This window comes from Solanum verrucosum, unplaced genomic scaffold, assembly GCF_900185275.1.
Source record: "Solanum verrucosum unplaced genomic scaffold, falcon-dt-bn FXZP01000103.1, whole genome shotgun sequence".
NCBI lineage: Eukaryota > Viridiplantae > Streptophyta > Magnoliopsida > Solanales > Solanaceae > Solanum > Solanum verrucosum.
Window position 1 is genome coordinate 2,727,625 of NW_026020048.1, and position 13,451 is coordinate 2,741,075.

The 13,451-nt window shown below is 34.3% G+C and overlaps 3 protein-coding genes and 1 pseudogene across 3 annotated transcripts; all 4 read right to left on the minus strand.

Moving 5' to 3' along the window:
* Positions 1 to 1,714: 1,714 nt before the first annotated feature.
* LOC125822999 (cysteine-rich receptor-like protein kinase 29) lies at positions 1,715 to 2,303 on the minus strand (the record flags this gene model as incomplete). The annotated part of the gene is made up of 2 exons (XM_049502451.1): positions 1,715 to 2,032; positions 2,253 to 2,303. Coding segments are annotated over 2 exons (369 nt in total), but the record flags the coding sequence as incomplete, so codon positions are not given.
* A 201-nt stretch (positions 2,304 to 2,504) lies between these two features.
* On the minus strand, positions 2,505 to 9,307 carry LOC125823002 (cysteine-rich receptor-like protein kinase 15). Its single transcript, XM_049502454.1, is given in 14 exon segments — positions 2,505 to 2,743; positions 2,892 to 3,102; positions 3,239 to 3,366; positions 3,454 to 3,663; positions 4,080 to 4,812; positions 4,814 to 4,864; positions 6,541 to 6,855; positions 6,982 to 7,129; positions 7,228 to 7,465; positions 7,615 to 7,825; positions 7,951 to 8,078; positions 8,161 to 8,355; positions 8,535 to 9,270; positions 9,272 to 9,307. Coding segments are annotated over 14 exon segments (3,579 nt in total).
* Positions 9,308 to 10,128: 821 nt separating this feature from the next.
* On the minus strand, positions 10,129 to 10,629 carry LOC125823003 (uncharacterized). Its single transcript, XM_049502455.1, has one exon. It carries the CDS (start codon positions 10,627 to 10,629, stop codon positions 10,129 to 10,131), a length of 501 nt encoding a protein of 166 aa, XP_049358412.1.
* Positions 10,630 to 12,102: 1,473 nt separating this feature from the next.
* Positions 12,103 to 12,917, minus strand: LOC125821871 (NDR1/HIN1-like protein 26; annotated as a pseudogene).
* Positions 12,918 to 13,451: the final 534 nt, after the last annotated feature.

The window sequence follows — 13,451 nt, forward strand, 5'->3', positions numbered from 1 at the left end:
TTAAAGAAAAAATCAAGTTCTACGAGTGATATTGTCATTTTCACCCTTCAATATATCTCATATTTATCCCATCCTGCACCTATCTGCCCACAACACGGTCCTTACGTCAGATATCATTTGTTTTAATATATATATAAATATTTTTGAAATGATATTTACTTATACACCAAACACAAAATAATAATTAAAAACTCATTTATTTTTTTTAATAATATTTCAGCACAAAATAGTTCCATTCATACCAAACATACCCTAGATCAATTAATGGAATTTCTACGGCTCTACTTTATGGCAGTGATGTGACATGAGTGGATAATAACAAGCCATCAAGGGGGGAAAATAATGACCGCTTCTTGGTCACCCAAGGGGGTAGTAAGTAGAAAAAAACTATTATGGATGAGGCATGTTTTTCGGAGTAACTATATTCTTCGATATTCTAGATGAAGCTGAAAGTTACTCCCTTCGTCTCCTCTTCGTTTTAGTTATTATAATAAGGATTTAACACACTTCTAAGAAAAAATTAATAATAAAATCTTATATATATATATATATAAGAATAATTAGTATTAGAGACAAAATTAAAAAATAATAATTTTTTAGTACACATGACAATCAAAAAAGATGGAAAGAGTATTGATTAATTTATATATTTTATTTGTTTACTATTATTTTCATAAGTAACCACTGTAATAAACTTAATTATGTTCCATAGCAACAGTTTGCATAATTAGCGGGTACATTTGTATAATTGAGCTATTTCTGTATAAATTCGAAATAACTAATTTATACAAATACAAACATATGAACTTTAAACAGTTATATGAATTATATTATACAAAATTACATTATATAAAAGTTATACAAATTATATTATACAAATTTCAAATTATACAAACCCGAAATTCTAACCCGTGTAATGGTCGCGAGTGATAATTAACTAAAACTATAGATATGATGATTTATTAACTAATATATGTTTACTTAATCATCTAATTTTTTCGTTAAAGAAAGAATGAGTCATCTATAAACTTGACGTATAATTAATGGGAGATGTCAAATTCGTTAATCTATTAGTCAATTATTATCAATTATATACACCTATATCTTACAAGATTTTAAATATATATTTATTTTATTTTAAAATAGTTCACGGTAGTAATAAGACCATCCTAAGGTATAAATTACTTTTTTAACAAATATTTGAACAATGCTAATAAATTATGGTTGTCGATAGTATTATAAAAAATTTTTTGCTAAACATGCCATCCATGATATTTTGCTAAATGTTTGCTCAGTTAGAATTTTCTTCTTTTTTAATTAATTCAACTAAGCCAGTATTCTTTATTTTAAAACTATACCTCAATTATTAATTTTACAAATTGGTACGAATCTGTAATTATTCAGAATTTCAGCTTACCCGTCTCAATAAATAGGGGCAAAAATACATTTCCATTACTATTGAAAAACTACACCACTTTTACAAGTTCAATAAGTAATACTTATGACGCAAATTAGTCCAACAACAAAAGAATCATTGATAAATCAATCGCAAGAACCCCTAACTAATTGGGTTCGAACAAATAGCAAAGTAAATAAGAAAATCTACTAAGTAACAACATATTCGCATTCGGGGTTTACACCAGACCTATGAATGAATGATATACGTTTGCATATTAGATATAGAGAGACTTTTAGCACTATATGTATGGATGTTTTATCGAGGATGCAGCTCAGTTATCAAATCCTGATTTCCTGAAGAACATATTGATTTATTTTCGGAAATTGTTGAATTGGCATCTCCAAAGTGTAAAATCTGTGGGTTTACTTCGTTGTGTGGAACTGGAAGACTCAAAGAGCGACTACTGAGCATGAGAAGTACTTCACCCATGTTTGGTCTATTAGCAACAGTTTCTTGAATGCACAATAAAGCAATGTGGATGTATCTAATTATGTCACCAACAGGTCCTGAGCTTCCCCTCAGCATAGGGTCTATCAAATTTGAAACTGTTTCTTCGCGCCAGTTCAACCAAACCTGAGATAGATCAGGACACACAAAATCATAAATTATACTACCTCTGATTCACATGATGCGTTACGTTCCTCTTGAGAAAGACATTTGATGGCAATGTTTATATATACAAAGTGTTGGTCTAAATAGCAATTAATTTTTCTTTTGAATGTGTCGATTAGTAAACTAGTTTGGAATTGATCGAGGAATACTTAATTGATTGATTGACCAGGTGGCTACTTACAACGCTCAGAAGGTCTTCCACAGAATCTCCTTTCTGGAACAAATGTTTCGTTCAATCAAGTAAGCTCAACAAAATTGAGGTAACCATTTCTTAAGAAATTACCATGACAGAATTCATCTTGAAAATCCTGGTAACATTTCAAGGAAAGATTTGTTTTCATATCGAGGTTTCTATTTTCTAAAAATGATTAAAGAATGCTTCCTATAATGATATGAAAAATAACAGTCTACCTAATGAGAGATGTTAAACTTCCTAGGTCCCAACAATTCTGTTTGTGTTGCATTGAGTTTCATCCAATTTAAATAGCCTTGCCATGCCAAAGTCTGCAATTTTAGGATTCATTTCTGCATCAAGTAGAACATTTTCAGCTTTGAGATCACGATGAATGATGCGAAGTCTAGAATCCTCATGAAGATAAACAATTACCCTAGCTATGCCTCCTATGATTTTGGATCACCTTTCCCAATCCAGTTGGCTACGTTTAACTTGATCTGGAGATACGAGGAAGAATATAACTTATTATGATTGCCTTTCCCAATTCATAGTTGTGGACTTATTTTCCGGAACTAAAATAAGGCAGATAACCTTACTGCAGTCAACATGTCAAATTACACTGACAAAACATTAAGCAATACATACCAAATAAAAATTGGTCAAGGCTTGCATTGGGAACAAATTCATAGACAAGAAGTCTCTCTGTTCCATCCAGGCAAAATCCCAGTAACCTAATCAAATTCCTGTGTTGAAGCTTGGCTACCAACAAGACCTCGTTTTTGAACTCTAGATCACCTTGGCCTGAATCTGCTGACAATCTCTTCACTGCTACTTCTTGTCCATTTGGTAGCTTGCCCTGAAGAAGAAGAGCACAAATTGAAGAATGAATTATAATTTCATCAACAACGAAGCCTCAACCCCAATCTAAGTTGTGGTCGATCTTTTGTATGAATTGTCAATGTCCATTTTATACATCATGCAGGCCTAATCACCTTATACACAGGACCAAATCCTCCCTGTCCCAATTTATTAGCATTTGAGAAGTTGTCTGTTGCTGCTCTAATTGTAGAAAAATCATATTGCAAGGTTTCTACATCGCTAATATCATCACCGAGTGTACCTTCACCAAAGTACAAGTAATAACAAATAGAGTATATAGTGAAAATTCAACTTTCCTTAATCATACAAATACTATACGCTATCTTACCTTGAATTTTGTCCACCAGCTTCCTCTTTCGCTTCTTCATTAAGATGACAGAAATACACACAGTAAGAATAACAACTATAACATTTGACACAATGATAATAATGACGAGTCGAGCTTTTTTATCATCCTGCACTATTGGAGCTGTATTATCATTCCCTGTTGGAGCTTTTTCATCATCATTCCCCATTGGAGCTGTTTTATCATCATTTCCTTAAAAAATGCTTCAAGTTAGTATAATATTCTCAGTTTTTAATAACTCATGTGAAAATAAGTTACTATCTTCCCTTTCAGGTTATTTCAGAAACTACACATACGTATTAAATATCACAAATACAATATTGTTATACCTCTAATTTAATATGCTCGTCTTTAACACAAGTCAAATTTTGTGTTATGATGGTGATGAACTGTGTGATCCTCCAATCTAAAGTTTTTAAGTTGTTAGACGACAAGAACAATTACTCTCAGTTCCACACAAGTCGGGAAAAAAGTTAAATTATTGTACTTAGAGTCGAGATGACATATTTCATTTACCTAATTATGTTTCAATACATCCGTTCATGTGTATGTCTAATTCTTTTTATGTATCTACTTAGGTACATATGTCGTGGAAAGATGTAATTTACCTGCAGGTGGAGGAGATCCCAACGCTACATAGAAGAATTTGGAACTTTCATAACGGAGATTGCACCTAGACACAATGATTCTGCCACCCCTCTTGCCGTTGCAGGGACAATTAGGCATATTTTCATAAGCCACAGTTAAGCATTTGAGGCAATTCTGAGGAGATAAATCAGGAGTACACTGCACAAGTGCATATATAGACTGAAAATCTGGACCTGTCGCATTACCAGTAGCATATTTAAGTGAGGAACCATCATCTACAGCACGATCTCGTAAATTTTCCAGTAATTTACTCCGTTCCTGGTTAAATTCCTCGGGTTTTGTGGCATTAGCAGGATTCGAAAAGTAATATTGAAGAGAAAATGATGTAGTTTCTAAAATGGATGAATCATTCGAGTACTGCAACGAACAGTTATCATAGCCACCAATTGCTCTTTTTTGGGTAGGACATAACTGTAAAAGTTTTTGAGCAATGTTATTGACACAAATGCGACATTGTTCTAGCTCCACATCTCCTCTACATAGCACAATACCACTGACCTTGTCGGCGCTTTGGCCATCGGAAGCATAGCTGAAACCATTGTTATCGATTTTTGAGGAAAGGGAAGAGAGGAGTGTGTTAAGATTATTCTGGCATGCACTATTTTCAGTATAGTTACCATTGGTACCACATGAACTGTAACGTAAATCAGGAAGCTGCGAAGCCGATACAATATTGAGAAAATGAACATGTATATGCAAAAAAAAGAAAGAGTAGCACCCTCTGAATAGCTATGGTCATGGCTGTCTAGTTAGCTGCATTTTGATATATAGAAGCTTAGATATTTTGAGATCAAAGGTAAAATGAATTGGCTTTCATTTTTATTTTATTTTTTGGCTTAACAAATCATGCGTCAGGTCATTAAACATAGTGGTCACTTTCCAGCTTAAATAACCTTTTGAGTGGAGTAGCAAAAGATGAGTAAAATAAACCAATATGATAAAAATGCCACATGCAAATGGAATAGGGAACGCAGACTTTTAACTTGGTCTATACTTTCTCCGTCTCATATTAGTTGTTCACTTTTTTTCTTTTCACACTCCTTGAAAAAATATAAATAAGAAGAATAATTTTACTAATTTACTCTTAAGAAACTTTTTGGGGACTTAACACATTTTTAGAACAATTAAATGTAAGAGTAAAATGAGAAAAATGTAAGTAACTTTGTATTGGCTTTGTAATTTGACATGTAATTTATGACAATTATTTTTAGTAATATGGACAGTTAATATGGGATGGAGAAAGTATCTTTAAACTTGCCAATTTTCAGCTTAGAATTTATGGAATTGAACAACTCTAATTTATGGTCGTAATGGGAATTGGGAGAGGAGTGGATAACAAGAATCCACCAAGTTGGCAAATTTTGGCCCCTACTTGCTCATCAACTTTATATGATTAATCCAGATAACGAAATCCAACTAATTTTCTTCAACTACCTTTTTTTTTCTTCTTTTTTAATGTTTTTTTTCTCTCTCTTTTTTTTCCCCTAGTGCTTTAAATTTCACTCCACAGTCCACTATGATTTCTCTTGTATTTTGGCTTCTAGATTACCAGTACTGCAAATATCTTCATATCATGTCCCATGGGTGATTCATAGTGAATTCACAAAACATTAAGTAGGTGTTTGGACATAAAAATAGCTGATTTCTCTTAAACGTGTATGAAGTTAGTTTGGTCAAGCTTATAAAATTAGTAATAATTTAAAAGTGTTTTTAAAAAAAAAAGTAAATTCAGTAAGAAGATTGATTAGTCAATTTAAAAATCACGTTAGAACAACAACTAGTGTTTAATCAAACTTTTAAAAGTGATTTTGAAAAAGATGCAACGGCTTGAGAGAACCTTGTACTTGTCCCCGATCTGCGTTTTCGACCTTGCCAACCGAACAATTAAACTTGTTAGAACTCAACATTTTAAACTTTTTTTTCATCCGATCAACAATAATACTTATGAAGCAAATTAGTACAAAAACATTGATAAATCAATCGCAATATTCCCTGACTAATTGTGTGGTTCGAACAGATAACAATGTAAATATGAAAACATAGAAGAAAAGCCTATTATATCGAAGGATGTTATCGAGGATATAACTCAGTTACGGATTGTTAAATTAGGTCTTAGGCCTAACTCACACCCCAAAAGCTAGCTCAAAGGGAGGAGGATTACCCAAGCCTTATAAGGAGTTCACCCATCTCATTAACCATCGATGTGGGACATTTGTCATTCTTTAACACCCCACCTCACGTCCAGTGCTTAGCATCTGGTGCGTGGGCAATTTTGATTTTGGGGGCCCCAACATCGGGTGAGATGGGCCCTGCTCTGATACCATGTTAAATTAGGTCTTAGGCCTAACTCACACCCCAAAAGCTAGCTCAAAGGGAGGAGGATTACCCAAGCCTTATAAGGAGTTCACCCATCTCATTAACCATCGATGTGGGACATTTGTCATTCTTTAACACGGATGCCTCATTTCGTGATGAACAATTTGATTTACTTTTGGCTAGTTTACTTGACTGTGCCATTATTCTTGAATTGGATTCTTCAATAAGTGGAAGACTTGAAGAGTGAGTATTGAGCATGAGAACAACTGCACCCATGGTTGGTCTATTTGCAACATCTTTTTGAACGCACAATAAAGCTATGTGGATGTATCTCACTATGTCACGATCCGGTCCTGAGCTTCCCGTCAACATGGGGTCGATCAAATTTGAAGATGTTCCTTCACGCCAATTCGACCAAGCCTGTAACAGTTCAATTATACAAGTGCTTATTAATTTCTTTAAAAGCTAAATACTTTTGAATAAATATAGTTTACCAAAGACTAATACAATTTCATATACTAATATCAAGTCTAGCGGGTTACTTACATAGCTCAATAGGCTTTCCGTAGATTCTCCATTTATGAAACAATTGTTTCTTCGGTCACTTACAATTTCAAGGACTAGTACTCCAAAGCTAAAAACATCAGATTTGACTGAAAATTGCCCGTGTAGATACTCTGGCGCCATATAACCACTGCAAAACCAAAACATGTGGAAAACTTTTAAGGTCCCAAACCCCCATGATATACAAAATATACTAACAGTTTATTTAATGAGAGATGTAAAACTTACTAGGTCCCAACAATTCTGTCTGTGTTGCCATGAGTTTCATCCAATTTAAATAGCTTTGCCATGCCAAAGTCTGAAATCTTAGGATTCATTTCTGCATCAAGCAGAACATTACTAGCTTTGAGATCATGATGAATGATGCGAAGTCTAGAGTCCTCATGAAGGTAAAGAATTCCCTTAGCAACACCTCCAATGATTGTTGATCGCCTTCCCCAATCCAATTGCCTACGTTTAACTTGATCTGGGGACAACATAATGAGTATAACTTAGGAGTTAAATTTCTCTACATTAACATTATATAATTATTTTTTCACATCAAGTCACTTCAGAATAATCACAAATAATTGATGCTGAAGCTCCATGTTCGATAATAAGTTAAGCAATAAATACCAAATAAAAATTTGTCAAGGCTTGCATTGGGAACAAATTCGTAGACAAGAAGTCTCTCTGTTCCATCTAGACAAAATCCCTTCAACCTAACCAAATTCCTGTGTTGAAGCCTGGCAACCAACCGAACCTCATTTTTGAATTCTAGTTCACTTTGGCCTGAATCTGCTGACAATCTTTTCACTGCTACTTCTTGTCCATTTTGAAGTGTACCCTGCGGATTAGACAAGCACAAAATGACAAATGGATCAGTTATGAATTGAACAACAAAAGCCTCATTATCCCAAGCAATTAAGTTGAGTCTTTTGTATGAATTTTTCATCAAACAGGCCTTATTACCTTGTACACAGGACCAAATCCGCCCTCTCCCAGTTTATTATCAATTGAGAAGTTATTTGTCGCTTCTCTGATTGTAGAAAATTCATATTGCAAGGATTCTGCAGTGCTAATATCATCGCCGAGTGTACCTTCACCAACCAATTAATATTCAGTGAAACATGAGCCAGGTCTCAAAAGTTCAATATTCCTTAATAATCTACGTTATCTTACTCTGAATTTTGTTCACCAGCTTCCTCTTTCGCTTCTTCATTATAATGACAAAAATTAATACAGTAAGAATAATAACTATAATAGTTGGCACAATTATGATAATATTAACGGGTAGTCGAGTTTTCTTATCATCCTTCCTTATGATTGGAGCTGTTTTACCACCATTCCCTGTTGGAGCTGTTTTATTATGATTCCCTACAAAAAAAAGGGGGGGCTTCAAGTTAGCATAACCATCTTTAAGTTTAGTTTATACTCCTCTTCTAATTTTGTGGTCTAAAGTGAATTTTAGAATTAAATAGTTGCCAAAAAGATAAAGAGATATTCTTTATGAAACAGACTAAAAGAAACTAATTAGAATATATAATGTAATTCACCTGCAGGTGGCGGAGCTTTCAATGGCACGTCAGTGAAGAAACGATAAGTTTCATAACGGAAATAGCAGCTAAGTCCTATAATTCTGCCACTAGTCTTTCCCTTGCAGGGACAGCTAGGCATAGTCCCATAAGCGCCAGTTAAGCAATCGAAGCAATTCTGAGGAGATAGATTAGGAGTGCACTGCACAAGTGCATATATAGTCTGAAAATCTGGGCCTGTCGCATTACCACTAGCATATTTTCTACGGGGATCACCACCATTTGCAGCTTGGTCTCGCAAATCAACCAATAATATTTCGAGATCCTTGTTGAATTCCTCCGGTTGTGAGGCATTCACATGATTCCAGAAATAATATAGAGTAGGAAATGATGTAGTATCGTTTATGATGGATCGATTGGAGTACTGCAACGAACATTCATCATAGGCAGCATTAGCTTCTTTTTGGTTAGGACATATCTCTACAAGCTTTTGACCAATGTTATCGACACAATAGTGACATCGATCAAGCCCTATATCTCCTCTACACATCACAATAGCACTGACCTTGTTGCTGTTTTGGCCAATGGAAGCATTGTAGAAACCATATTCATCGACATTTAAGGAAAGGGAATAGAGGAGGGTTTTTAGATTGTTCTGGTATGCACTATCTTCAGTATAGTTACCATTGCCACCACACTGAACGTATTTTAAATCGGACAGCTGCGCTAGGATGGGAGTATTATAAAGATGGATATGCCAAAAAAAGAAAGAGTAGCCACTTCTGAATAGCCATGGTCTTCGTGGTTATGGCAGCTCAAGTTGCTCGATATATAGAAGCTTAATTAGATATTTTTGAAGAAAATGTAATACATACTATAATTGATTGGTTACAATTGGTAGGAAGATTGATAGTAATTCAGTGGCCAGTGCTAAATGTGTAATAGTTGACAAATTAACACGCTGTTGGTCTATTTTTTAGTCTTGACAAATTGACTCTTAGAGTTTATGGATTTCAACTCTAATTTATGGATTGTAGTGGATGACAATAAGGCAACTAGGAGGGAATTTTTGGGTGCTACTTGCTCTTCTTTGAAAGTTTCAAACTTTATCAGATTCCAGTAAGTGTAATCCAACTGATTTGTATCTTATTATCTTTTTTCCTTGTATTAAATTGATTCAAATTGAATTCACAAAACCAATTAGCAACAGAAGTGGCCACCTAGCCTGCAGGGGCACATGCTGCTTTGGAGTACCGGGTTTATCTGAACACACTACTTCAACACTGACTATAAAATTTATGTATAAAATTACAATAAAAAGTAGATATGAGCATATAACTTTAAATATCTAATGGGTTCAATAATAAAACTTTAAAGATTTCAACCTATAAATCTTAAATCCTGCATTCAACTCTCGTTGATACGATTGGTCTATCCAGATTATTAGCATTCTACTCCTCTACTGATCATTCTGCATAATGTCTAATCGTTTATAGAGGTGAAGCATTTGTTCATGCCATAAACAGCATTTAGATAGAAATATGTATACATACGTAGCAAAAATTTTAAAATGTATACATGTAATTTGATTATACTCATTCTGAACCCCATCATTCTATATCCAGATTTCGTCTAGTGATCGTCTGATTTTCCACTTTGCTGGTCTACGTTGCAATCTGACCTTTTTCTTGCCTGAAATATTACCATCTGATCCAACTGAAAAACGACAACTCAATTTTAGCGAATGGTGTTTGATCTTAATACCCAACAGCCGATACTTAATCCTAGTCGCCACATCCACCTGCAATTTAGCAGTACTTTTGTCTGCTGTACATTTTATTAGCGAACTCCATTTTCTCCTATCAACAATTAGCTGTAATTGCAAAAATGTGGTTGTCTTATGTCTCTTTTGATGTAAACGAGGTATTGTTGTCTTTCCAACAGTGTCTTGATTATGATAACATGTTACGAAAGCATCGTCATAGTAAATATCCCAATCTTTATGATTTTGATTCCAAATCTTGATGACAAGAAACATAGTAACAATTTCACTTTCATTGTCGTTGAAGTGAACAGAAAAATCAAGAAGAATGTAAACAGGAGTTTTTGGACGCATACATAGCCATAGAATTAAGACAAGTAGTCCCAACAGGACAACAAATGGTGAAAGAAAGAGTTTGAAGCTTTTGCCTAAACACATGCCTTAATCTTGATAAAGAACTCGTAATATCTGGCTTAATTAGTATATATTTGTAGAATAACATAAATTAAAAAATTGAATCTTTTGGTCTTTTAGAAATTTGGGAATGAAATGTAAGTCCTATATCTCCTTCAAAAAGTGCATTAAGTAAGCTAAATTTACCACATGACCTTAATAAGAAGTTTCGATATATGTAACAAAACACAAAACAAGTTCCAGTTGATTGATGTCACAAGTGCAAACTTTTGTGGTACAATTTAACAAGCTTTTCACTAGATATTGTTCCATTGTTACTCATAGTCACATTACTCATATATGCCACATATTTTAACCCTCGTTGCTTTGTCCTCCATTCAAATATCTTAAACTTAACTGTAGTTTCCAAGACAAGAATGAAATTGATACTCCTACTGCCAATCTCTTGCCAAAATAGCTCATCAACAATATACATTTGGACGTCCTTTCTTGTAATATTTTTGTGGCCTTGGTAGATACCTTTTGTAGAATATTCCCCCACAACAAGACCATTGTAATTCAAAGCGAAGTTGATTTCATTATAGTAAATGCTCGTACCTTTGTTGGGATTGAAAATTTCAAGGTTTAAGAGGACAGAATTGTTGCCACTATGGAGAGAAGAATTCTTGATGTTGAAGACAAGAAAGGAGAAATCAACTATTGTGAAAATTGGATTTTTTGGAACCAAACAAAGCCACATGACAACAGAGGTCAAACATAAGACAGCTACAACTTGGAAGAACCAACAGTAGAGATCGAAAGAATCTTTAAATATCCTTCGATTATTCATTTTTGGTCAAATACTAGTACAAAGTTCAAGAAATTGAAGAAGCAAAAGATGTATCTTTTGAAGTTCATGAAGACTATATTTATAATTGATCGTGCTGTTATATATAGTTTGATTAGAAACCTTAGTAGGAAGGATAGCCAAAAAAGTACTTTATTTGCATTGCATGGTTGTGATCTATTCAGCTATTTAAAGGGCACTTTTTTAAAGAAACAAATTAATTGGTTGGATATTCATATGCCTACACCAAAATGACGCTGGAAAGTAAATGTAGAAAGGACAATGTCTACTTTTAAGTCAATAATTTTTTTTGGTCGAAAACTTAAAGATGAAGCAGAACAAATAGTTATTATATCATGTTATATTTGTTATTCATCTTTTCCAGCTTTTATATTGTGAAAATGTCAATAGTACACAATCTAATTAAGGCCCGCCCCTTTGTTAAGTGATTCCATACAATCTAGTTATGATTATCGGATGTGCCCAGGGTTCCGGTGGAATAAATAAGATCTCTCGGCCTACGAGATGCAGGAGGAAGATAAAAACAGAGGATGCCCTTGCCTTTTAGAGTAATTTTGGCAGGGAAAGCATGTACTGCTTTTCACAATCAAATACAAACAAAAAACGAAAATTCAATGAGACGAAAACATGAATCGAAATGTCTAATTAAAATATTCCGGACATCTCTTATCTATGTAACCAACCAAGATCATACCATCTTGTCCCACTCCAACAGGACAATTAGCATGCATCCTATGATGTTTACTTTTCCACGACCATATCTTAAATCGAATCCTGGCTGTCAATTCTACCCGGAAAACCACCGTTCCTCGAGACCGGTCATCAAGCATTTGCTGCCACTGTGTTCCGGTCACCGTCACCATGGGGCCAGAAAATGTACCCGCAAGAACAGTAGTGTTTTTGGGCAATTGATAAAACGGAGTCAACAATTGTGAATTTCCAATACTCTGTTCTTGATAAGTCGCTGCCATCTGAATTGCATCATAAAAAATCCCAATAACTTGATTTGAATTTCGTGCTGTTACGTTAAAGTTGATTTGGGCACTTTCAGGTCCAATTCCATGACTTATAGCTGGAATTGAAAAGTCATGTAGGAAAATTCTTGGACGATGAGGGCGCAAACCTAACCATAAAATAAACGCGATGATTCCAAGAATAGAAAGAAGTGTTAAGAAAATTGTACAAACTACTTTGGAAACTCTAGTAGTTAGACTCTCTTTAATATGGTGAGCATAGTATCGAGCTGAGTGGTGTCTCCTTACAGGATGGTCTTGATCTACATAAACAGGTAACTCGTGCGCGTTATCCATTTTAACAGGATACATGGTTGAGATTAATGTTGTTCTTAAGGTTGAAGAACATGACCAAATTTAGGGGACATGGTTATATATGTTAAGATTAGTTCGTTAGCTGGAGGACAAAGTAATGTCAAAGAATATTTCAAATTTTTCAAGAAAGTAAAGAATAATTGAATTGAACTTGTTACATTCTTTGATAGACAAATATTTCTTGTATAGTGCAATGCAATTCCTAAAGTCATGTGCAAGTATACTTTGTTCAATAGTACTCACAAAAAAATATTCTTTCTTGCCAAGGGCATTTCTTGGCAAAGCAAAGCCGGAGCTCCAAAAAACTAGAGACAAGTTAACGGAACTAATTATTCAAAAGACTTTTAAAAAAATTGAACAAAATCTAGGATTACTTATTAAGTAAACAATACAGGGACTAAGTATAAATACATATTAGAATATTTGGATGATTAATGATACTTGATAAAATGCTATAGAGGTGGGATGTGATTGGGGTGAGAGTTGGAGGATAGCGGGAGGTGGGTGGGTTGAGGGTGCGGGTGCGGGTGCGATTGAGTGGATATAACGAAGGGTATATTTTGAACAATTTCGAATATTACATGAGT

Excerpts from the sequence above, each read along its gene's own strand:
- LOC125823003 (XM_049502455.1), bottom strand. The coding sequence starts at position 10,629 with ATGCGTCCAAAAACTCCTGTTTACATTCTTCTTGATTTTTCTGTTCAC.